Source organism: Haliotis rufescens, unplaced genomic scaffold, assembly GCF_023055435.1.
Source record: "Haliotis rufescens isolate VD_foot unplaced genomic scaffold, xgHalRufe1.0.p SCAF_11, whole genome shotgun sequence".
Classification (NCBI taxonomy): Eukaryota; Metazoa; Mollusca; class Gastropoda; order Lepetellida; family Haliotidae; genus Haliotis; species Haliotis rufescens.
The window spans coordinates 9,661,440-9,686,878 of record NW_025963791.1 but is presented as its reverse complement, the minus strand read 5'-3'; the positions used below and the strand labels follow the sequence as shown (position 1 = coordinate 9,686,878).

The 25,439-nt window shown below is 41.1% G+C and overlaps 1 protein-coding gene across 1 annotated transcript; it reads right to left on the bottom strand.

Moving 5' to 3' along the window:
• Positions 1-371: 371 nt before the first annotated feature.
• Positions 372-23,369, bottom strand: LOC124146329 (cubilin-like). Its single transcript, XM_046516574.2, has 17 exons — positions 23,257-23,369; positions 22,749-22,782; positions 21,730-21,893; positions 19,713-19,845; positions 17,606-17,778; positions 16,074-16,227; positions 14,323-14,358; positions 14,041-14,219; positions 12,692-12,854; positions 11,765-11,803; positions 9,908-10,080; positions 8,094-8,250; positions 7,209-7,253; positions 6,575-6,768; positions 4,156-4,550; positions 1,664-1,929; positions 372-997 (listed from the first exon to the last, which is right to left on the bottom strand). Exons 1-17 carry the CDS (start codon positions 23,290-23,292, stop codon positions 840-842), a joined length of 2,499 nt encoding a protein of 832 aa, XP_046372530.2. The 5' UTR covers positions 23,293-23,369; the 3' UTR covers positions 372-839.
• Positions 23,370-25,439: the final 2,070 nt, after the last annotated feature.

The window sequence follows — 25,439 nt, the reverse complement described above, 5'->3', positions numbered from 1 at the left end:
ACACTTTTTGTGTGTGGCATTTTTTTCCAAAGGTCTGAAGCATGATTATTTTTTTCAAGAATTTTCAGGGACAATTTTACCGGAATCCCTTCTTACTCATCCACTCCATTAATAAACAGTCAATTATCACTTGAGTCCAGTTGAACTTCCACTGAATATCAATGCTTAAATATATATATTGAGGTGTTGGCCTCGACCTGTAATAGTGCACCGTTGTACATTGACAATAAGCAACAGTACCTGAGGTACAGAAGCTCACCTTCAGTTATTGATATAATACTTGAAGAAAGTGCTTCACGAGCCTTTTTCTCTCAAAACCATACAAATGTAGACCCTTGGACACAATAAGTTTCAATGTTATTTCCGTATCCTCTGAGTGGGAACAATGAATACATATTGACCTTAAACTTGGATTTTGGCAATCAATTTAACTCATATGGAAAAAAATGTGAATGAGGATAACTTTATTTCAAATCTTCTAGGACAAATTCATATTTTCTGTTTTACGAATTTTCCACCAATATACCCATATAATTATCTTGAAAACAGGTTCTTGAAATAAAACAAACTAGACATAATTATGGCCTTGTTATAAGCTCTCATTGGAGCCTGGAAAATGAACTAATACATTAGTACAAAAACAAAAGTCTTTCAAATGTCTGTCCAGTCGATATTCATCCCACATCCATCTTTGCGCATGAACTATATATCATAAAACCAAAAGCTTTACACTGAAGATACACTTTCGTCGCCTCGCATCGTGTTTGCGACACAGGCTCGAGTGCTTGTTGATGTCAAATTGCATTGTTTTTCAGTTCTTTCGTTCCAGTTGGTATTATCTACAAGCTTGGTGAAACGTTCGACTGTTTCCGAGCCTTTTTCCTTCTCACGATCACCATAGCAACAGCAGCCAGTACCACCAACATGGCCGACACTGCCATACTGGTAGCTACTGCGACAAGCGTACCTGTCGTGTTGCCAGAACTGTCGGACAAATCTGCAAGAATAATCGCATGCTTTGAAAAGCAGATATCCATGTACATGTATAAATCCTTTCCCCAAAAGAAATAATTAATGTATATGTTATTAAAGTGAATATTTAAATATTGATGCAATGGTGAGTGAATGAGTGAGTGAGCGAGTATTGTTTTACGCCGCTTTAAGAATATTCCAGCAATATCACGGCGGGGGACACCAGAAATGGGCCTCACACATTGTACCAGTGTGGGGATTCGAACACGGGTCTTCGGCATGACAAGCGAACGCTGTAACTACTAGGCTACCACTGGGCTATTATTAGAATTGGAATTTTAGTTTTAAGATATATACTTTTTCAATACACATCAGTCACATTTTGAAAATGACGATCTATAAGAGAGAATTAATTTGATTTGATAAATATATGATATTGATAATTTTACAACTCAAAAGTGAATAAATGAGTGAATGTTGTTTAACGCCACAGTTAGAAATATTCCAGCAATATCCCAGACGTCTGTTAATAGTCGATCTGGTCACAAACAAGTGACGGATCATGAAAGGATAAGAAGCCATCCACGCCACGTCAAGTCTTCGAACTTGTCCAACCGATCCTCTTTTGTCCCAAGGGGGTCAATTTGAAAGTAATCCTACTCAAACACTTATATGTTAAAATTTCACTCACCGGAGTTCCTCTTGCCACTGAACCTGAGTGGTCCCTGGACGATGTAAAGGTCATGGTCACTTCCCTCTGTGACGTCACGGCGCTTCCGGTAGAGGTTATCACAATCACTGTTACATCTTCGGCTGACATCAGATCCGTTGCATACAGTTACATGGCAAAATATGTACACGTCTTCCTTCTTGCGCATGAACTCAAACGTCCGGAAGCGGAAGTCGATGTGTGTCGGAGTTGAGTTCCCCATCTGTACTGTCTGGTCAGTGGGACACCTGTGGAGAGGGAGTGAGTGAGTTAGGATTTACGCCGGTTTTAGCAAAATTCCAGCAATTTTACGATGGATAGCAGAATTAATCTTCCCGAAGCAAGGGAGTTAACTGACTATAAAAGTCCAGTTTCCACCCTTGCCAAACGAGGCTGGAATTATGGAGTCTATTTTTTGACTGGATGAACGGGTCTATGCATAGTCCAATCAAATTCGCGTAAAGAAATCGATATCCGGTTTATAAACAACATGGCAACTACTGTTCAGATTTTGGCCGATTGCAGAATTTTCAGAGCATATGTACCGTCAACTGGGAGTCTCCAGATATTTTCCAAATCTTTTCTTGTTTTTAATCAAGGCGCTTAAGTGTTTGGATGCACTTCGCGAGGTAAGTCCCGTTTGTTTTAAAATAAAGATCCTTATTTTCGCTCAGATCGTGTTGACTGGTCGCTGCCATTGTGTTTGAAGCAAATACAAGTGATATGAGAGGTGGAGTCTGATTGGTCAATAGGAGGGACATAGAAGGGACACAACTCGTAAAAGTCACTGGTGGCGCTGTGATCTATCCATGAAATTCAAGCCTAGACTGGACTTTAACAGTCAGTTGACTCTCTTGCCTCGGGAAGAAGGCAGAACCGGGCTTCACACATTGTGCCAATGTGGGGAATCGAACCCGGGTCTTCGGCATGACGAGTGAACGCTTTAATCACTAGGCTACCCACCGCCCCAAGTCGAGAGTGAGTGAGAGTGAGATTGAGACTGAGAGTGAATGCAGTGTTTCGCAAGTTTTCAGCAATAACACGCCGAAAGTACCAAACATTGGTTAACACATTACATCTGTGCGCGCAACGCCGCCTTAAATATTACCTCAGTCATATCACGGCATCTCAGTTTGATGTATAAGGAACGCCCGAACTGACAACTAGTGCTTCCTGACCAAAGCACATTTTGCAGCATTTGTTTGAAATGTGCCTCTGTTCACCCATTGAATGGATACCATGAAATCGATATCCGGTTTATAAACAACATGGCAACTACTGTTCAGATTTTGGTCCATTGCAGGATTTGCAGAGCATGTGTACCGTCAACTGGGAGTCTCCAGATATTTTCCAAATCTTTTCAACTAGTGCTTCCTGACCAAAACACATTTTGCAGCATTTGTTTGAAATGTGCCTCTGTTCACCCATTGAATGGATACCATGAAATCGATATCCGGTTTATAAACAACATGGCAACTACTGTTCAGATTTTGGTCCATTGCAGGATTTGCAGAGCATGTGTACCGTCAACTGGGAGTCTCCAGATATTTTCCAAATCTTTTCAACTAGTGCTTCCTGACCAAAACACATTTTGCAGCATTTGTTTGAAATGTGCCTCTGTTCACCCATTGAATGGATACCCGATGTGACCTTTGACCTCCTAGCACCTAACAGGCAGCCTGCATTGAATACTCCCAAGGGATCCGAGTTTGAAAATAATGTAGCGCTTATTTCCGAAATGGGTTAAAGAAGGAGTCTGAATGGTATGTAATGTTTTAGTTTGTTTCTTTGTTTGTTGTTTGACGCCGCACTTAGCAATATTCCAGTTATATGACGGCGGTCTGTAAATAATCGAGTCTGGACCAGACACCTCTTACGAAAAGCAAAGTTGCCTTTTACAGCAAGCATGGGTTGCAATCAAACAATCAAACAATCAAACAATTGGGTTGCCGCTCAGGTTCGATTCCCTGAGTACATTATTTTAGGTTCAATATTGTCAAAAGCTATTCACTCACTCACTTAAGATGTATCAAACAGGTAGAGACTAAATACTAATAATAATATGAATAAGATGAAGGTCATTAATATAGAGGCTACACTTCCACACCACACCGGGGAATGCTCTACGTGCTAATAATGACGAATATTTTATAAATGAATAGTTGGTTCAGAAATATCCCAAAAACGAATATTCTGCTGGCAGTGGTGAAAATAGTTAATGGTTTGTTTTGAGGAAAAACCCAAACGTCAATCTTTTTGTGTTAAGAAAATAATTGAAATGAAAAAAAGTGTTAACATGTACTAAAGTATCATATAATGTGCACATTAAATAAAAATGTTTTCTGTATTCATCTCCGTCATAACATTTGAACCTTGGGTGGAAGTCAACAACAGAAATATGTAAAAAATATCGATACCACTTTCATAACAACTAATGTCATCAACAGACACTGCCCAAAGCAAGGCAGACATACCCATCCCTGATGAGGTAGTAGGCGTCCGAGAAGTCATCAGTACTAAGCGACGGTTTAGCCAGACATGTTCTGGGGGCTATTTTCAGGTTTGCATCCTTTGCGTCCATTTTCACGTCAACAAAGAGTTCCTCGTCCAGCTCAACTGTCCAGGGGTAGGTGGAGATCCTGTCGCTGTGGTTGTAGTCGCGGTAGAGGTCCATGTAGAGGGTGAAGTTGCCGAACCCCAGAGCCATCATGATGTTTCTGTGCTTGGGCCAGTAGTAGCCAACCGCTGAAGCTTCTCTGCTCATGTGACACTCCACGGGGATGTCCAGGGTGTCATGTCGGGTGATGACATCCTCGCCCTCATGAGGGATGCGGATAGTGTTCTTGTATATGATGTAGTCGTCAGTCTCCTGGTAGAACAAACGTATCAGTATATGGGTAACACGTCAAATGTGTTATCCTTCTGACACAAGTAATCTTACTATCCTTACACTAGTCTTATTATAAGTATATTAATAGCTCTAGTCCTCTTACTTTCCTTATGACAAACGTGTACTAAGTATCCTTCTGACACTAATCCATTTAAACTAAGTTTCCTTCCTTCTGACACTACTCCTCTAACTATCCCTTCTGACACTAGTCCATTTACTATCCTTATATTAGTAATCTTACTATCCCGACACTAATTTCCTTACGTCTGACACTAGTCCTCTTACTATCCTCTGACACTAATCCCCTTACTATCCTTCTGACACTAAACTACTTACTATCCTTCTGTCAGTAACCTACTTACTATAATTCTGACACTAACCTATTGACCATCATTCTGACACTAACCTTCTTACTAATTTAAGTATCCTTCTGACTTTAATGTAAATGTCCTTCTTACACTAATGTCCCTACTGTCCTTCTGTCACTAGTCATCTTACTATCCTTCTGCAACTAATGTCCTTACTGTCCTTCTGACATTAGTCATCTTACTATCCTTCTGATACCAATGTCCTTACTGTCCTTCTGACACTAGTCATCTTACTAATGAGTATCCTTATGACACTAGTCCTCTTACTCTCCTGACACTAGTCCTCTTACTCTCCCGACACTAATCATCTTACTCTCCCGAAACTAGTCCTTCTACTCTACCGACACTAGTCCTCCTACTCTCCCGACACTAGTCATCTTACTCTCCCGACACTAGTCCCCCTACTCTCCCGACACTAGTCCACTTACTTTCCCGACACTAGTCACTATGAAACTACTGTAACACTTGTCACCAGGCAGTTATATCTACTTGTACCATACTTACTCTACATTATAAATATAAATTGAGGTCGACAATATACACGTCGTGCCACACAGAGCACTGTTTATATATTATTCCTGGAACTCTACCATTGTAGAATCCATGCAGCCGTCAAAGAGGCCTTGAAGGAAGAAACAAACCTTACAAAGCTCACAGAATCGCGTTGCTTGAATCGTCGCTGGTCTTATGTTTAACGCTTAGTCTATGGAAATATGTACTTTGATAGAAACAAATAACTACTTATATATGGAAAAGAACATATTTTGAACCTAGGGAAAATCTAGTCTTACTTTACTTGACTGGGGGCTTTAGCATTACAGTGAGGGCATGGCGAAAGTGAAAGTAATATGGTTCAGGGTGAGGTGAGGTGAAATGGGGTTTAACGTCGCGTCCAAGATTATTGCACTTATATAGCGACGTGCATGCACGTGTGTGTGTGTGCGTGTATGTGTGTGTGTGGCTGCTTGTACTAGTCCGGACTGATGCCGGACACAGTATACTGACTCCGAGCCGACCAGTCCTTGTTTTAGCCCCTTAATGCCGAGCGCCAGACAGGGTACCATCTTTTATAGTCTTTTGGTATGACGTCTTTTGGTATGACGCGGTCGGGTATCGAACCCCGGACCTTCCGCTCTCCGGGCGGACGCTCTACCACTAGACTACGGAGGCGGTCTATGGTTCAGGGACTGTCAGACAGACAAGGTATTTGTCCGAGCCGGTAGTTACAGCATTTGCGCCGTGTGCATAAAGCAAGTAAATTGTGACGTATTTAGGTCATGTGTTCCTCAACGCCCCGTTGGGCAGAATTGCGCCCCCTGGTCACGCCAGAAACCTATGATCGTGGGTTCGAATCCCGGATCGCTTCGATTATGTTTTCGGTTTGTCAGCACCACACCCGTGCTCGTTGGTTTCACAAACGTCTGAGACCTGCATTACTTCGGGCTTTCCTCCCACATCAAGCTTGTGTATAACTTGAATACTGTTCAAGGCGGCATGAAACCTTACTCACTCATTCACTGTATGGTTGTGTTCGAAAGGACATCATGCCAAGTACCAAGATGATATTGTGCATATCCTTACATTGAACAAGACACACGATCAGGTTTTTTGGGTGACTACAAAAGTAATTCTTACCTCTCGGGTCATGCCACATCCAAGTAGCGGGGATGACAGTGTGCAGCCGTCAGAATACACCTTACTAGTACAGCTCGGGTCATCGAGGGTCAGGTCAGACATTGATATGTTCGGAAAAAGCTCAGTGCTACTGTTGATTGGAATTGACACCCAGAGTCCTTTATTGGTGCACTCGACAAGGATGTCTCTGACAGCTTGAATGAGAGGCACTTGTGAGTGATTTCAAACCAATATCATATCTACAATTGCTTTTTCACCCTGAATAGGAAATGTAAGAGGTTCACCTTGTGCCTCGCGACAGCAATTCTCGCACAATGTTCACTTTTAAGAACGCATAAAAGTGTGCGTCAAAAGAAAATAACTCCAGGGGGGTTAAAACGACACAGTCGGCAATTGTCCAGAAATAATAATGAATTCTGGATCAGCCAACAAGTGATTGATATCATGAGCAACGTCCCATGTCGTCGGCTACCAATGAACCAAATCGGCGAATATGACAACCCAATCCATAATGGGCGACAAGGGAGGTTGCTTGGGATCAGTTCTAACCAGTTCCCCACGTGAATCAAAATGGGCACGTGTTTACAAATCATATTTATGTTTAATATAGGATAATATAGCGCTTGCTACTCACCACCTTCTTCGTGGTTGGAGACCCCTTCCCCTCCTGGAGCTTGTGCTAAAGCGAGAAGGATTGGACATAGTTCAGACTGAGTGAATTGATGTTGGTTTATGCTGTGTAACGACCTCTCGTCTATCATTTTCGTCCCTTGCACATGTTCTATTCCACACATACATTAAATGGTACCACTGTCCATATGCACATGTGCAATAAAATAGCTATATGCGTTATAACACATCCCACCATCTCTGTCCTTAATCCAGTCTATGTTTTAACATCCTACAGCTCCTGGACCGCCTCCGTGGTCTAGTGGTAGAGCGTCCGCCCGGAGGGCGGAATGTCCGGGGTTCGATCCCGGGCCGCGTCATACCAAAAAGACGGTAAAAGATGTCTTGTTGTTACCCTGTCTGGCGCTCGGCATTAAAGAGCTAAAACAACGACTGGTCGGCTCGGAGTCAGTATACTGTATCTGAGTGGGGTATTCATGTTAAACTGCGGCACTATAAATCGGCATTAGTCAAGACTAGTACAAGCAGCCACACACACACACACACGTGCATGTACGTCGCTATATTAATGCAAAAATCTTGGACGCGACGTTAAACCCCATTTCACCTCATCTCACCTCCAGCTCCCAACACCGAGATGCAGGGCTGGACAAGCGGTGCAAGGTTCCGAAATTCGCTGTAAAGAGTTGTGTCCCTGAAATCTCGGTATTGAGTTGCGTCCATTATTCGTTCACCAAAGTGGTAAAAGTCTAATACCAATATCACTAATGCCCCCCCCCCCCCCTCTCAAATCAAGCTGATCAAGCTGACGCGCAGTAATATAACTGAAATACTGTTCAAAGCGGCGTTAATTAACTATTACGTTTATATATTATTTATACGTGATCACCTCTCCACGTGAATCTGAAACCCCTGTCTCCATTTGTTTCATCGGATCTAAAGTAGACCTGAAGCCCCGTTCCCCGCCAGCTCAGGTCATCTCGCAGACGGTGGCGCCCTGTGAGGCTCTGTATGGTGATGTATTCATTACCGTTGTATCTCCTTATCTGGTGGAACATAGGAGAAGTGTCAACGTTTATATTTATTTGTTGTCGTTTCTGATAAGCTTTGATAGGAGACGCGCGCGCTCGCTTACATGTATTATTATTTATTTATTTATTTGGAAACTCCTATCAAAGCTTATTATTTTTTTAGTTGTTCTTAGAGAATTAACAAAGATGACGACACAAATATATAAACCTGTCACATGAAATATACAGAAGAGGAGGATTATACCATCAGAAACTTTGCCCATCACTCCACAGATAACTTGTAAAAACGTGATGCCCAAGCCCGCTTACAAATGTCAGACTTCAATGAATGTTATTCAGGTGGCCCCTGAAATTCGATGTCACAACCACGAGGTTACCAATGAAACATGTTGCAGGAAAACCTGTGTCGTAATTCTCGGAATATATTTGAAATTAATATCCACGTGATTCGTTCTTATACTGCACACTTCCAATGAACACTTCCATGCTAGCGTTGCTGAAAGCTTTACAGACAGTCTAACGTTGATATTCCCACGCAGCTGCCTAATTATAAGCGGATTAGCATAATATTGGCCATTAATGATCAGACCTTTCGGGAGGTAGTCCACCAGCAGGATTGCCAGCTGATGAAACAGTCTTTTACTTCTTCGATGAGATGTTGTGTAGTCTCGAGTTGTGAAACCAAGACTCATCCATAATTACAAATCCCTCAACAAAACCAGTAAGTTCTCACGGGAAATGGTGAATCTTACTGATCAAAGTCTTGGATCTCATCAGGTTGAAACCTCTGTCATGGTGAGTAGTCTATCATCATCATCATGTATTTTATCAACAGTTTTCTTATTGGTTGCTTCTTGAGGTCTTTCGGATCTTGAATCATCTACCCCTTTAAACTCCACAGCCCATCTCTTAACAGTGGCAAAGGAAGGATCCCCTTAAGTCGTGTCCGGATGGATGACAACGCTGTAGCCGAGTTTTGTCCATTTCATCAACAGGGAATGCGTGTACCTAAGGTTATGTTTGTCTATGGTGATCGTAATGTCATGAGTATGGCAGCAACTGATTGAAGCGCTGTTAAATATATTGAGTACCGTCGCCGGGTACGACGACACAATCAACCAAGTCACCGAGCCATTAGGCCACCCAAAGGTTGCTGGGGAACTATCTTACACGGAATCCGCACGAGAATGAATGTGAACTCATTGCATTCAATATAAACATTGGACTTACTACCAGTCGAGGGGTTATATATGTTCGCCCAGATAGGTATGTAGGATTAGGATTTATGGGGGCTTGGGAAGTGGTTGAGGAGAGGGAAGTGGAGGGGTTGGGCAGAAAATGCTAATGTGTATTACATGTCTGCCCTATTGCTGGTCTTTAATATAATAGTCCTTAAAACTAGATAAAATACGTGCGTCCAGCTAGCTATTTGGCAATACATTTTTTTTTTGGGGGGGGGGGGGGGGGGGGGGGGGGTGATAGAGAATTTTAGACTCTAGTCCTGCAACCATGACCGTGATTATTTGCATTTAATTTAGTTATAGGAAAACCATTCTGGTGAAAAAGAAAGGTATAACCGGCTATTTTCAATATCAGCGTTCACATTTTGTTTCATTTATTATATATTGAAATACTAAGTGGTAGTCTGAAGCAATGCTTGTATGCCACATACCTCAACGAAATCGTAGTCCTCCTCTATAGCCATGTCATCCAGGATGAGCTCCACCTCCTCCGTGATGTTGATGGTGTAGAAGCAGTCCGCAAAGACTGGGTAAGACTGAGGGTAGTTGGGGGACTCGATGACGCCGTAACGGCTGTTGTACGTAGTTTGACACTGCGGTAACTCTGACACGTAAAGAAATGGAAGTGAGTGAGTGAGTGAGTGGTGGCTGAGTGTGGTAGGTGAGTTAGTGAGTGAGCTGGGTGGGTGTCTTCACCGAATTAGAAATCCAGCAGCGTTGGGAGACGCCAAGATTATAGTTTTCACTTTGTAGCCAATGAGGAATCGGACGCGGATCTCAGGCGTGACGAGCGAACGCTTTAACCACTAAAGGGAAATAATATATTGAATACATCGTAGCCAACACCATAACTTGTAGTGGATGAGTACGGTTTTACGACGTTTAAGCATTGTTCAAGCAACATCACGGGTGAGGACACAAGAAATAGGCCTGACACATTGTGGTGATGTAGGGCTTCGAACTTTGCTTGTAATTGCAAACACTTTAACCACCCGGCCATACTACCGCGTAAATGACGGGACCAGTAGGTCTGGTTCATTGACTTGACTGACTGCATATCATAGTTCGCCACGTCGTGGAAAGTTGTTTAACATATCAATCACTGGATTGTCTGGTCCAGATTATTACACTGGAATGCTCCTTGGGGCAGCGTTAAATCACATACACACTAATCACTTGCAATTACGTTTATTGGATTATATTCCACGAATCAATTTGTAAACAACAAGAACGAATCCGTTTTATAGTTAACCACAAGAACGAATCCGTTTTATAGTTAACCACAAGAACGAATCCGTTTTATAGTTAACCACAAGAACGAATCCGTTTTATGGTTAACCACAAGAACGAATCCGTTTTATAGTTAACCACAAGAACGAATTTGTTTTATAGTTGACCACAAAAAAGAATCCGTTTTATAGTTAACCACAAGAACGAATCCGTTTTAAAGTTGACCACAAGAACGAATCCGTTTTATAGTTAACCACAAGAACGAATCCGTTCTATAGTTAACAACAAGAACGAATCCGTTTTATAGTTGACCACAAGAACGAATCCGTTGAATAGTTGACCACAAGAACGAATGCCTTTTATAGTTAACCACAAGAACGAATCCGTTTTATAGTTAACCACAAGAACGAATCCGTTTTATAGTTAACCACAAGAACGAATCCGTTTTATAGTCAACCACAAGAACGAATCCGTTTTTCGAGTTAACCACAAGAACGAATCCGTTTTATAGTTAACTACAAGAACGAATTCGTTTTATAGTTAACCACAAGAACGAATCCGTTTGATAGTCACGTTCAGTTTTCAATGTAGAGTTTGGTTTCAAACGTTATTTAGCCTTTATCTTTGCAACCAAGTCGTTCACAGTAGTATGTTATCTAACAAGGGGGTATGGGATAGCCTAGTGGTTAAAGCGTTCGCTTGTCATGCCGAGACTCGGGTTCGAACCCCCGTATGTGTACAATCAATGAAACCCATTTCTGGCGTCCTCCGATGTAATATTGCTGGAATATTGCTCAATCCTAACGATACTTTTTTATAATTATAATGTGCATTCAAAACACATACACTACTTCACATAAGTACGTACCTCTTCGTGTACTACCACTGTAACATACAGACAGTGATTTCGCAAACGTACTGCTGTAGTTCCGCATATGTATCGTGTTTACGCGTATTTACACTGTGTGCACAAATACTGAAGTCAGTTCTTTGTTAGCTGACATATCCTCATCCACTGTGCAGTCCGGTGCATATATCGAAGTAGCTTATTAACTTACCGACTGCCACCTCCTTCGTCGGGTCGACATGTTTTGATACTGAAAGACAAAATGATAAACACACCTCCAGAATCTCCTCATGATTGAAATAATCCTCCTTGAAAACCTATCCCCTCGGCCCCTAACCAAGATCTTAGAAAGGCATTTGATAGTTAACACTTGCTTGGTGTGTGTGTTCAGAGACATACGTTGACTCGAGGATCTAATATCAGACTCAATTATTGTCAAGCCCCCACAGGAACTTGATGATAGCGTGTTTAGCATAATATATTTGTAAAGAAAAAAATCACACCCCTCTCTATAGGTATAGACAAGGCGTGACACCCGCCATCTTGGTCCTTATTGAAGATTTCGCACATGGTTCGAATCACAGCTCGATATCTCATGAAATATAAAAGTCACTCATTTAAACCTATTGGCACCTGCTAAATTAAACAAACCAAAGGCTACACAATCGTGTTGAATTGTTGTCACCTTACCTCGTATTTATTTTTAAACAACCATCAAGTCCCAGCTCTAAGCTTCGCCGCTGAGGTGTGTGTGCGTGTGCGTGTGCGTGTGTGTGTGTGTGTGTGTGTGTGTGTGTGTGTGTGTGTGTGTGTGTGTGTGTGTTTGTGTGTGTTTTAGAGACGGGAATATTTTCGTTACTTTATAAAGACATACATTGATTCGAGGATCTAATCCAGACTCGATTAAAAACATGCCGCCATTATTGAATATTTGCTGCGTGCGGCGAAGAAACAAACAAACAAACAAACAAACAAACAAACAAACAAACCAGCCAGCCAGCCAGCCAGCCAGCCAGCAAGCAAGAACAGACAGACACAACTGACTGTACCCTGGGTATACTTAATTCAAATATCTAGTGTTAAACATCCTGTGATCTTAATTAACTATACAATGACAAGTACAGTGTATTCAACTTACGCGGTGCCCAGGTGAGTCGAAAGCCACGAGCAGTGTCATTTCCATCGTTAACCAGTTCTAAATCAAAGTAAGCCCCGTTTATGCTGTACTTGGGATGCAACTCGTCACCAGTGTAATTCCCATAGATGTGTTCAGACAGCTCACCTCGCTCAGAAACATTAACCTGTGAAGTATATGACGTGTCCACAGTAACCCCGGTTAATACGGAAACCTCACCATCCAGACGATTACTGCTGTGGAAGCTTACAAGTGAGTGAGTGAGTGAGTTGGGTTTAACGCCGCTTTTAACAGTATTCCAGTTACATCACGGCGTGTCAGCTTAATGTGGGAGGAAAGCCCGAAATGATGCAGGTTTTAGACGTTTACCACTTCGGTGAAACCCACGAGCACGGGTATGGTGCTGACAAACCTAGAAACATAATCGGGGTGAACCGGGATACGAACCCACAATCATAGGTTTCTGGCGTGTCCAGGGGACAGCTTACAAGTAAATGGGTACCCGGTAGGGTAAGATGGTAAGTGTAATGACTGTTAACATTCTAGAGCCTCACAGGCAGCTCCAAAAGGGTTTCAATATACATGTAACATAATGTAGTGTTTACTGATTGGCCACGTGTTATAGCTATAAAAGACGTTATATAAAAGCAGAATATTTGGAATGGTACACATATGCTTCAAATAATGTAGAAGTGAGTGTTCCCGTTATATCACAGCGGATCAATTTAATGTAAAAGGGGAATCCAAAGGGATTCAAATCAAGGACGTTTGTGAATTTGGTGAAACCAAGGTTCATAATCGGAGCAAATTTGGAATTCGAACACGGCATGCGGATAATGTTACGGCTAAGGGACACACACACACGCAGGCACGCACACACAGACCCGCAGACACACACATACCCTAAGATAACATACAAGAAAAGTGACATATACGAACCAGACAGTTCTGGATGTTTACACAGACATCCAAAATATTAGTCGTAGTATTTGTATATCTCCATGATAAAAACCTGGACGTCACATCCCCGTCTGTCTTATCAGTGACTTCGCCCAGAATGTCTCTTTCACATGAATGTATTTGATCGGACAAATACGTAACACACCTGGAGTAATTGCGATGTGAGTCATAAGGAAGCTATGATAGCGAGTGGGTCCAGGGTACTTATGATAGTAAACTAGAGATTTAATACCCTGGTTACTCGAGGATGGTATGCGGATAGTCAACTCAAAGTAGCGACATCAGAAACAAATTAAGGTATATAATATGAGCACACATTTAAACGTGTGACCTTTGGGAACAGTTTACAGTATTTATTTGAATAAGAGCTCTCTTTTGGTGAAAGGCATTACCAGCAGGTAGTCTTCAAGAGGCACCAGTTGAAAGTCCTGGACTTCAAGACGTATGTCCTTAACCTGATCGTCATATATAACGTAGTTGCAGATGGAGTCGGGATAGTAGTTGTCGGGGTAGTTAGGGGACTCAAGATATCCGTACGCACCGACGAATACACCGCTACACCCATGGGGATCTAGGAACACAACATAGCAGACATAATATAGAAACAAGTCAGGAGAAGAAGATTACGGATGACGAAACCCAAAGGACATTGAAATATTGTAATACTCGCTTACCCGTATCTTCATATGTGTCATCCCAAATACCCTCGGCTGAAACAATAGAGACTTATTGTGTATCAACATTATCACATGTGTACACCAACATTCCTACTGGGGCTCACATGAGTGAGTGAGTGAGTAACAGTATTCCAGTTACATCACGGCGTGTCAGCTTAATGTAGGAGGAAAGCCCAAAGTGATACAGGTCTCAGACGTTTACCACTTCGGTGAAACCCACGAGCACGGGTATGGTGCTGACAAACCTAGAAACATAATCGGGGCGAACCGGGATTCGAACCCACAGTCATAGGTTTCTGGCGTGCCTAAGGGACGCAGCTCTGCACAGCGAATCGCGGCGCCTTAGACGACTGGGCCACCCGTGCCCCAAGACTCACCTGAGAATAACAGAAAGTAATGAAGTATCCCTATAATTATAAGCATGTACAATCAGGAACTCGCCACAATTCAGAACCAACGTTTCATGATGTGATACATGTACCTTGGGAATGTACACTCCGTTTACCCAGTTTACGGAGGAACCGACGTGACCTCTTTGAATGTTGGTTGGTCGATGCCAGAGCCAACCCTCAGATACATTTGTCATACATGTATGAAGGAAATTGTTCATATGTACGAAAATACTGCACCAAGATAGAATTAAGCAAGGTATAATGTTGTTCAATTATAGGTTCAACTATGACGGCAAGTTGTTTTCATAAATGACGTTATGATGACGTTAGTAATTCATAAACACTTGCTAACGATATAGTCAGAATCGTTCAATGGACTCAGTTTTAGCAGAGATTTCTAATGATCAACGAGTTTTGTTGCTTTTTTTCGTATTTATAATTCCCGAATTTCGAAACAATGATCCGTTAATCCGGCTTTTTAATTTAGGGCATCCAGACTGTACAGCGAACAACTATAACTTGTCTTGTAAACGATATATAATGATCATAGAAAGGGGTTTTGTCGTTCATATTTTTGTGCTTTCAATAAGTGTCGCTTTAAGGTTCAAATGGACAACTGGTTTATATGACATTACATTCTTCATACATGATCGCACATAGTGACATTACGAAGGAGTTATAAGCTAAAGTTCATACTTGTCCATCATTTAAATGCTGGACGGCCTATCCCAATGGCATACAGACCCACTGTGTTCTTGCTGCGATACTGACTTGAAGCCCCATCCTGACTATAAATAGCCCACAAGGTGGCGGTGTTTCAGTTTCGAACAATGACTGACAATGTAAACACAACCGAGTGTCGGGAGAAGCTCTTTGAAAACCGTACGCAAACAAGATCACCATTGACCGTCAAACTTCGCATCAACTTGAATGACAAACCCTGGACACCCCAAATGGCTCCATATCTAGATAAAATTCAATAATTTTTTTGTAGTTTTATCATAAAAAATCGAATCGATCGTGCTTGGCGTCTACATCAATCACAGTGGGAGGAACATGTGAAGACGACATGGCAGGGAGGTTATGAAACCCAAGACCTACGCGTTTGTTGAAAACTCTTGGAATCGTTTGATAGATATTTATTACCATTAAAACTTACGCCCTTGTTGTCAAACGTCCCACGTGTGAGGGTGTTTACATTACGTCAACCGTTTACGCATTAACCAAAGAGATTTGTGTGTTATCATATTGTCATGACGTAATATGGACCTATCAGATCACTCGTATAAGCTCCGCCCATTAGAGAGAGGTAGTCCCTACGGCAGATGCCCCTTTAAGCACAACAGGTATGGTTACCTTCCTTCCAGGTCAAGTGAAATCCACGACCGCTTCTACCATCACCATCTGACGTGAACGTTATCACGAACTTCCTGCCATTTAGTGTCACGTTCTTCTGTGTGCCGGTGTAAAAGACGTGCTGCACATCCCCATTGTAGTCAAGACCGGTCACCTGGGACAGTGAAGATATGCATGAATACATACACGACCAACCATGAGATACGGGACCTTATGGGTGAAAACTCACATTTTGACTTCTTACTATAATATTAAAAAACTACAGTTTCTTTGGACCATAAAAATACATTTGATCAGTTTCAGTTTATATTTATTACAGAGTAACATGGATTCAAACATTTGGACTCATTTTCTGCAAATTTCCATTTTCAGGCTTATTGTTGTTTATGTAATAATTGCAGTTTTTAGATATAATGTCTGCTTATATGAAAGAAGACATGTCTGCTGAAATGACTCATAAACTCAAGTTATGATATACAGTAAACTACGGTTATAACGAACTCAAAGGGACTACTAATTTTAGTTCGTTATAACCGCAGTTCGTTATAAGCATTATATACAGCATAACTACAGCAAATGGTCGGGTCCAAAAAGTAAGTTCGTTATATCCGTCAGTTCGTTATAAGCGAGTTCGTTTTAACCGTAGTCTACTGTAGTCGAAATCGTACTATCGACTCTGCTTTATGCAGAGATTTCTATTGAATATGGAAAGGGTTTTGTCGCTTGATTTAATTAATTATTATTGAAATGTTGTTTTTATTTACATTACGAACTAACGAGTGAAACATACGATACATTTTTTACAGTCCACAAACATTGCGAGTTTTACGGAAGTAAGTTGACGTCAAACATCTTTCTTTATGACGTCACAACAAAATTGTATCCTAGCACCGATAAGGTCCCATTTCCCCTGGCGGGTCACATACAGTGCATATAACATTTCATATGGTGTATTATGCGTCGATCTCGTTTACAGGATTAAAGATGAAGTTAGTGAGTGAGAATGGTTTCACGCCGACGCTTTTAGCAATATTCCAGCAATATCACGGCGGGGGACACCAGAAATGGTCACCACACAGTGTACACATGTGGGGAATCGAACCCGGGTCTTCGGCATGACGAGCTAACGCTTTAACCACAGGACTACCCGACCGCCCAAAGATGAAATAGTTGTCTCAGAACTTCTAATGAACATTTATGGTACATGCCTTTTTATAAAGATATAGAGACATTACAACTAATTGAGATAATTCACAGAAGGATTAAAGCATTGATAAGTTTCTTTCTATCATCTTCCCGAGGCAAGAGCGTCCACTAGCCTTTTTATCAAAGTCTTGTTTCCACCCTTGTCACATCAAGCCCACTTTCCTGTGCTGAATATGATTGGACAATCGCACATCTCGATAGTCCAATCAGAGAACGTTTCACAAAATCAACATCCACGACTGGTGCACCTTCGTATGAAAGTGATTTTCCGTTGATGTCTTTGTTGATACGTCTTTTTCATCTTAATAAAGTGTGTCTTTACCAACCTGTAGCAAATCCTTTCCTTCTCGTAGATCAAGGTCGTCGATTGTAATCTGTGTGACATTGTTGCTGTGGATGGTGTACACACAAGTTACGTCATTCTCGTAGTTAAATGGGTACCCGGGAGATTCTAGCATACCAGAAGTGCTGTTGATGGTCTTGTTGCAACCGAGGAATGCTGCAGACATCAATGTCAGTTAAACACCATGACGTGATCATAGAACCTCATTCTCACACTGAACAACACATTCAACAGCATAGAGGACGAGAATTGAAGACGTTAATGTCCATACGTTTCCTGGTACGTACTTCGCAATTACGGAAAGTTTCATTCATGGAAACGGGTAATGTTCCCTAAAACACGGATATTGTCTCAAACGCAAAAGAAAACTACTTTCAAACCCTCACGAAGCCAAAACAGACCACAATGAAATATACATTGTAAACCCATCACTTGCATATGACTGTTGTTCTGTACCATTGAATCAAACGCTTTGCACATGTGTACATTAGCCAGGGGCACTGATGGTAAATATGTAACGTCAACAGTAGAGAATAATCAGTCTCGATTATCTGCCGAAACAGATTCTTTGGGGCGTAAAAGGCAAAATAGATGAATGTATCACTAATAATCAGTGATGACACCAGATGTTCGCCAAAAAAGTAAGCATGCCCTGGCTAAAAAATGAAAGCACCCCGATCACACTTAATCCGGTTATGTGATGGCCCTTTTCCTCCATCAATGTCTCATCGCTACATCGTCGAAACTCTGATCTGTAACAGAGTCTGGCGAGAGCGATACTCTTAGTGCTAAAATGCTGTGTGCACCATGTCCCAGGAGAACACAGGAAGAAGTAATCTATTCAAGTTTCTTTATATTTAAATCGTGGTATTATTATTTTGTACAGATTAAAATGAAAAATGCAGCAAAGAGGGTTTGGGTGATCCTGGCACGGTCAGGCTGGTAAGGCTCATCATCAGCTATGGCACCAATAACAATGGGGAGTCGGACAACTTGGTACTTGGGATGCAAGCGTGACATTTCGAAAGCGAGGTCCGCATATTTTTCCTCAATCTTGTCAATCACATTAGTGTCAAAAATGACAGAAAATCCAATAATATAAATGATTGCATTGGATTTATCAAAAAGGACAAGATCAGGTTTGTTGGTCTTGGTACGTCTGAGGCTGTATACGGGCTTATTCCAAAATTAAAGAATTTTAAATTTATCATTTTCCATGACGCCCTCTTCATATTCTGGGTCGTACCATGGGTTGACCTCTATGTCAAAACCATAAACATCGCGAAGACTGTAATAAAATGATCGAGCGACTCCATCATGTCGCTTAAGATACTGAATTTGTGCCAAAGCTGGGCATCCACTGACAATGTGTTCGACAGTCTCATTAAATTCATTACATAATTTACAATTTGATGCAAAATCACACATTGACGGTTTCGAGTGGCAAGTGACTGGTCCTGAGCAGCAAACAGAAAGCCTTCTGTTTCACTTTTCAGGACAGCCGACTTCATCAAAGGAAAAGACTCTGCGAGGTTGATGATCTTCTCAACTTACTGCATATAAACCTAATGCAGTGGTCGTTCATATAGCCTCTCCTTGAAAAACTGAGTCTGGGCCGTTTGATATGCCACATTGCTTGGTTGATACTCATTTCTGAACCGCCCAGCAGTACAGAACCATCAACAAAATCAACATTGACATTGAAATTATGTCCCACATGCTTGCCTCGTTTACGAAAACTGTGGAATGCCTTGTTTTCATCATGAGTTTTGACATGCTTCACAAGAGGATCATCCGACAAATAAATGTGTGCAAAAGTGCCCAAAACAATTCTATTATGAAGAGCCCCAACGTTAATCAAACTACGCCCTCCCATTATGATTGGTAAATATAAGCGATTATTATTAATAATAATATTATTATTATTAAATAAATAAATAAATAAATAAATAAATAAATAAATAAATAAATAAATAAATAAATAAATAGTGTTTATAAGAAAGGTTGAAATGCATACTGTCTACTTTCCTTCACTGTTAATGCAATTATTTATTGTTTTCTAAGATTGTCACATGTATGTGTTCTTATACTTTTATCCCATGTAATTTGGAAGGTATGTCCGTCGGAATCTCCGGTGTTGAACTCCACGTCAAACCGAGAACTCCTCAGGTTGTACTTGGCCAAGTCAGCGCCACTGTAGTGCTTCCCGTCAGCGTCGGTAACCTGGTTAGAAAAGACACTCATCAAACGCTGAACGGATTGAACCTCAAGCCATACATGTTTATTGACTTTCTGTTGAATCGCTAAAGTTCGAGCCAACATATATCTATAGACATCTTTAGTTAATGATTACAACTGTCTTGTTATAATACACTCGTAGACGTCCTCTCGTTGAAATGCTCTTAAATTGTTACAGCTCAAGTGACCATATACGTCTCACTTAGTGATTAAACTGTCTCGAATTGTTACAATGATAAATTTCATTTTATCGATTTGCTGTTGAATATCTTCAGCTTGAGGCATCAAAGTAATGTATACATTTCAACTGAGTGATTAAAATTGCCTGGAAATAAGAAATCCTATATTATTTTATTGACTTGCTCTTGAATATCTACAGGTCGAGTGGCTGAATAAGTAGATCTAACCTAAGTAATTATTTGTGTCCCATATGTCTTCTATTGGCTTGTTTCGTTTAGTAAAATGTTATAACACGTAAGGCAGGGCGTATTTTAGCAACAGTATATGTACTGTTAGAGCCTCGACTGTAAAAGATACGCTGGTCAGCTCAAGTAGGCGATATACTGGAGACTCGTTCACAACGTAAACACTGACATACTTTATTGGTACTGAATAAATACGCCATGTTCCTGTCCATCAGAGCAGGCTGTGCAAGTATTTTCTTGTAAAGAGATGTTACTCCAAACTTACCAATTGCCGAATTAAACTCTAAATATTAAATATGAGTCATTTTTGTTAACATCCTTTCTTTTAAAGCGCAGGACTTAAATTACATTTAATTACATTCAATAATTTTATTAATTAATTACTTAATAATTTAATTTAATAAAATATTACTAAATTAGGATGGCAAGGCGAAGCTTAAAAAACAACAGCGACAACGGAGACCCATGATTTATTTCATCATATATTTATACTCTACGGGTATCAAACATGCATGTTATATTCGCTATGCTCCAATGTCGATTTGACAGATTTAACTTTGCATTTTAGGATGTAATGGTTACGCAGCTTTGTACAAAGCAATGTGAGTTTTAGAAAGTGGTGTATTATCAACAGATGCTCCATGGCACTGGTTTTCCCGCCTCATAAGAATACACACTTCCAGGTAGTCCATGACGTGCCTAATTTGCACGGATTTTATATTATCCGTATCCCAAAATGGAAATTGGAAGTGAAGCTTGTTCATACGTATTGTATCCGCGTAGAGGTAACTTGAGGTGAACAATCAGATATAAAGGGAAGATGGAAACCTTAGTGAGGATAATTTCGAATGATTATTTCTAACGACGTTTTAGGGTTAATTTTACACCTTTACCAGACGAATGCCTGAACTAATTACAGTTAAGTTAAATAGGCAAATGTATATACGTGGGATAGACATAATAATGGGATACAAACTTGATTTCATATAAATGGTACACGTACATGCGGGGGTTATCACTGAAGCCTCGTTAGAAATGAAAAAAGCTATTGTTGAGATAATGAGAATGAATTTCACATTTTAATATTTCCTTCAGAAAGTGCTCTATCCCTCGAAATATACCATATTTTCTAGGTCAAAAGTTGTATTTCTTGGTTTGCGGATAAATGTTGTTTGTTGAAAATCCAGATGGTTAGGTGAGAGGAAATAAATATAAAAAGACATTCTTTGTTCTTGAAATAGGCCAAATAGGCATTGCCTGTTCAGCCGTCTCGTCGTTTTTGGTAGTGTTGACTGCACAGTAATGTTTCGTCAACACTTTTGTATTCAGTGGTATAAAATATTTATTTCCCCTTTTTTCCTTAGGGTAGGCAAATCCGTGAACGAACTAAAATAAAAAGTCTCGCCTTACAGTGAAAAGGGAATGCATTGGCATCAGTACGAACCATTAGAGTATTCATGTCGATATTAGCGTCACCATTAGTAGTTGTGAGGTAGACAGTCTCTCCCGGGGATATTGTGTAGACACAGTGGAGACTGTGTGGGGATGGACTGTGGGCAAAGGGGAACGAAATCACCCCATGGGTAGCATAGTATGTTCCTCCGCATTCTAGAAAAAGATAAATTCATTTACACGCACTTGACAGAAAATGCATCCCGTTACTACTAAAACGACACTTGATATAATAATATCACAATGGAATATTCCCTTTCTGTACACTGTTGTCTTAACCTGTTTAATACTTGCATGTTGAAAGATATCTTTCCGAGGCAAGGGAGTTATAAAAGGCCAGTTTACACCCTTGCCAAATTAGGCTGGAATTTCTGGGCTCGGTGGTAGCGCCACCAGTGGCGTCCCTCCATGTCCCTCCTATTGACCAATCAGATTCCGCCTCTCATATCACTTGCATGTGCTTGAAATAAAATGGTGGCGCCCAGTCAAGACGATCTGATCGATAATCAACATCCCTATTGTGATAAAACGGGTCTCACTTCCCGAAGTGCATCAAATCACGTGAGCACCTTAATTAAAAACATGAAAAGATTTGGAAATTTCTGTTGATCCCGAGTGGGAGTTAAACATGCTTTGCAATTCCTGCAAGCGACAGAAATCTGCACCGCAGTTTACGACCCGGGTGTCGATTTCGTAACGCGAAAATATAACTCGCCTTGTTCGGCAAGGGTGGAAACTGGGTTTTTATAGTCAGTTAACTCCCTTGCCTCGGTAAGATGGTTGAAAGATAGGTTCACAGAATAGAGCGAACATGTAAACCTTGTTCTTAGAGTAGGTAGCGCTGGGAATGACCACTCGATGAACCCTGAAGTTGAGATCCGAGTAACTAGTGGTGTGAGATAAGATACTCTAAACGTTATAATAATAAATTCACAGGTATAAGTGTAAAGTCACTCACAGCATTTTTGAGAGTAAGTACATTTTCAAAAACTAAACAGTAAACCGGTTTACCTTTAACTTCAGGATTACTGGCACTCTCTGCAAACTGCAATATAAACACAGTGAAGAATAGCGACATAGTACATCTCTTTCTGGAGGAATGCATTTATACATACAACTGACATTCACTTGCAAGCGCAATAACACTTTTAGGAACCCATGTGGATTCTGGGTTATAACACGTCCCCAGCAACGTATTCTAGTTGAATAAAACTACTAATGGATCGGTTGGTCAGGATCGGTCACATATATGATACAGTGTCATCGTAGTCCGACTGCCTAGAATGTTCTCATAATATCAATCACTGGATCGTCTGGTTCTGACTCGATTATTTACAGGCCGCCGTCATATAGCTGGAATAATGCTGTGTGCGGCGTTTCTCAACAAACAAACAGACAATCTAGAAGCCTATGTCATGACTATATGACATCAGTACGATCAGCACGTAACAAGTTATACTGCGAAGTATTGCAAAATATGTTAGCGAATTATTTTGAAACTAATGGTTCAAGTACTTACATTACAAAGTGCACAAAGGAGAATTATATATTTCATATTCCTCACGGTGGACGTGATGGGCGATGATCCTGGTCAAATTGAAGCATACAGTTTCAAGAGTACCGATATCTTACATGTGTGTACTGCTTAGCAATGCTGTAAGTTAAGGATTCAGCACGAATACAGATGCTCCTCTAGGTGTGTGTCTCATTGGGGTTAGCTGTCAGCGCCATCAACTGGTATGTGAGGCCGCTATGCGACAGATAGCAGTGTAAGATGAATATAGGAAGCTGAACTTGACTCCCATCTACTCTTTCACGTTGGTATGTGTCACCTTCCCGATTCAGTCATGTTTCCGATCAATTGACGCACTCAAACACGCACCAATAATGTGACCCTTTACGGTAGAGAACAAGATACAGATGCTTTTTATTTCTCAAAATGAGCCCAAAGTGTTCTTGTGAAGAGGACCAAAGGAGAATGAGGTGAATTGGGTTTAACGTCACGTAAAAGATTATTGCACTTATATACCGACGTGCATGCCCGTGTGTGTGTGGCTGCTTGTACTAGTCCGGACTAAGCCGATTTTATAGTGCTAGCTCACTGAGATACTGTGCCGTAGGTGAACATGATACCAAACTCAGACACAGTATACTGACTCTCTGCCGACCAGTCCTTGAGTCGGCCATTTAATGCCAAGCTCCAGGCAGGGTAACAACAAGTACCATCTTTTAACGTCTATTGGTATGACGCGGGCGGGAATCCCTCTTTCCTGTTTCCCTCTCTGGGCGGACGCTCTACCACTAGACCTCGGAGTCGGTCGGACCAAAGAATGGGGTTTTAACTACATGAGTCAAATCTTTCCGCTTGTTTGAATGTTGGCTTGCACTGAATTCGAAATAGAGGAATGTTGTCAAAGTTCCCTAAAGGAGGTGGACTGCAGTGAGAGTGTCATATATATGTATCTCTGCAGGTAATTATATATACTAGAAGAAAAAGTTGAAGAGCACCCGAATCTTTCATATTACCTTTGTTAATCTCCCATGCCATGGGGCTGCCTCCGTGGTCAAATGATAGAGTGTCCGCCCGGAGAGCGGAAGGTCCGGGGTTCGATCCCCGAACGCGTCATACCAAAAGACGTTAAAAGATGGTACTTATTGTTACCCTGTCTGGCGCTCGGCATTAATTTGCTAAAACAAGGACTGGTCGGCTCGGAGTCAGTATACTGTGTCTGAGTGGGGTATTCATGTACTGCGGCATGGTATCTCAGTGAGCTGGCACTATAAATCGGCATCAGTCCGGACTAGTACAAGCAGCCACACACATACATACACGTGCATGCACGTCGCTATATAAGTGCAATAACCTTGGACGCGAGGTTAAAACCCATTTCACCTCACCTCACCCCATGCCATGGCTGTCTAACTATAGTAATATGAAAGAAGGGGGTGGTCTTTAACTGTTTTTGAGTTGAATAGTTTGCATTAGGACAAGTGTCTATATCTAAGTCGGTAGTATTGTACATGTATCTATTGCCTCGGGCCATATATGCACCTTGTAAATATTTAAGCACCGCTAACTATACACCTCCACATTGAATAGATATTTTGTAATCGTATCCTGCATTGATTCTCTGACGAAACACATCGATTTTGTTTATGTTTGCAGTATTGAAATACAGAAATTGAAAGCATGATATGTGAACAAATAGCAATAGTTATTTGACTCTGCTCATTGCGTATCATATGATAGAACGTGCAATCATCTAGAAAAGTAACTTACGTCTTCTTGTAAAAATTGCAAATTATGACAGGAGGCACGGGTGGCCCAGTCGTCTAATTTTAAGGCGCCGCAATTTGCTGTGCAGAGTTGCGTCCCTTGGGCAGGCCAGAAAACCATCCAGGTTTGTCAGAACCTTACCCGTGCTCGTGGGTTTCTACGTCTGAGACCTGCATCACTTCGGTGTTTCCTCTAACATAAAGCCAACACGCCGTGAAATAACCGGAATACTGTTAAAAGTGACGTTAAAACCAACTCACTCACTCCCTCGTATTATGACTTTATGGCAACTTTAGCAAAAATGACATTAATGCCATATGTACATGTAGGTATCTCTGAAAGACAAACGCAAGTTTGGAATATAAAGTGCGAATGAAACAACACCAAAATTCAAGAAAACGCTGCATTATATAGAATTATAGTTA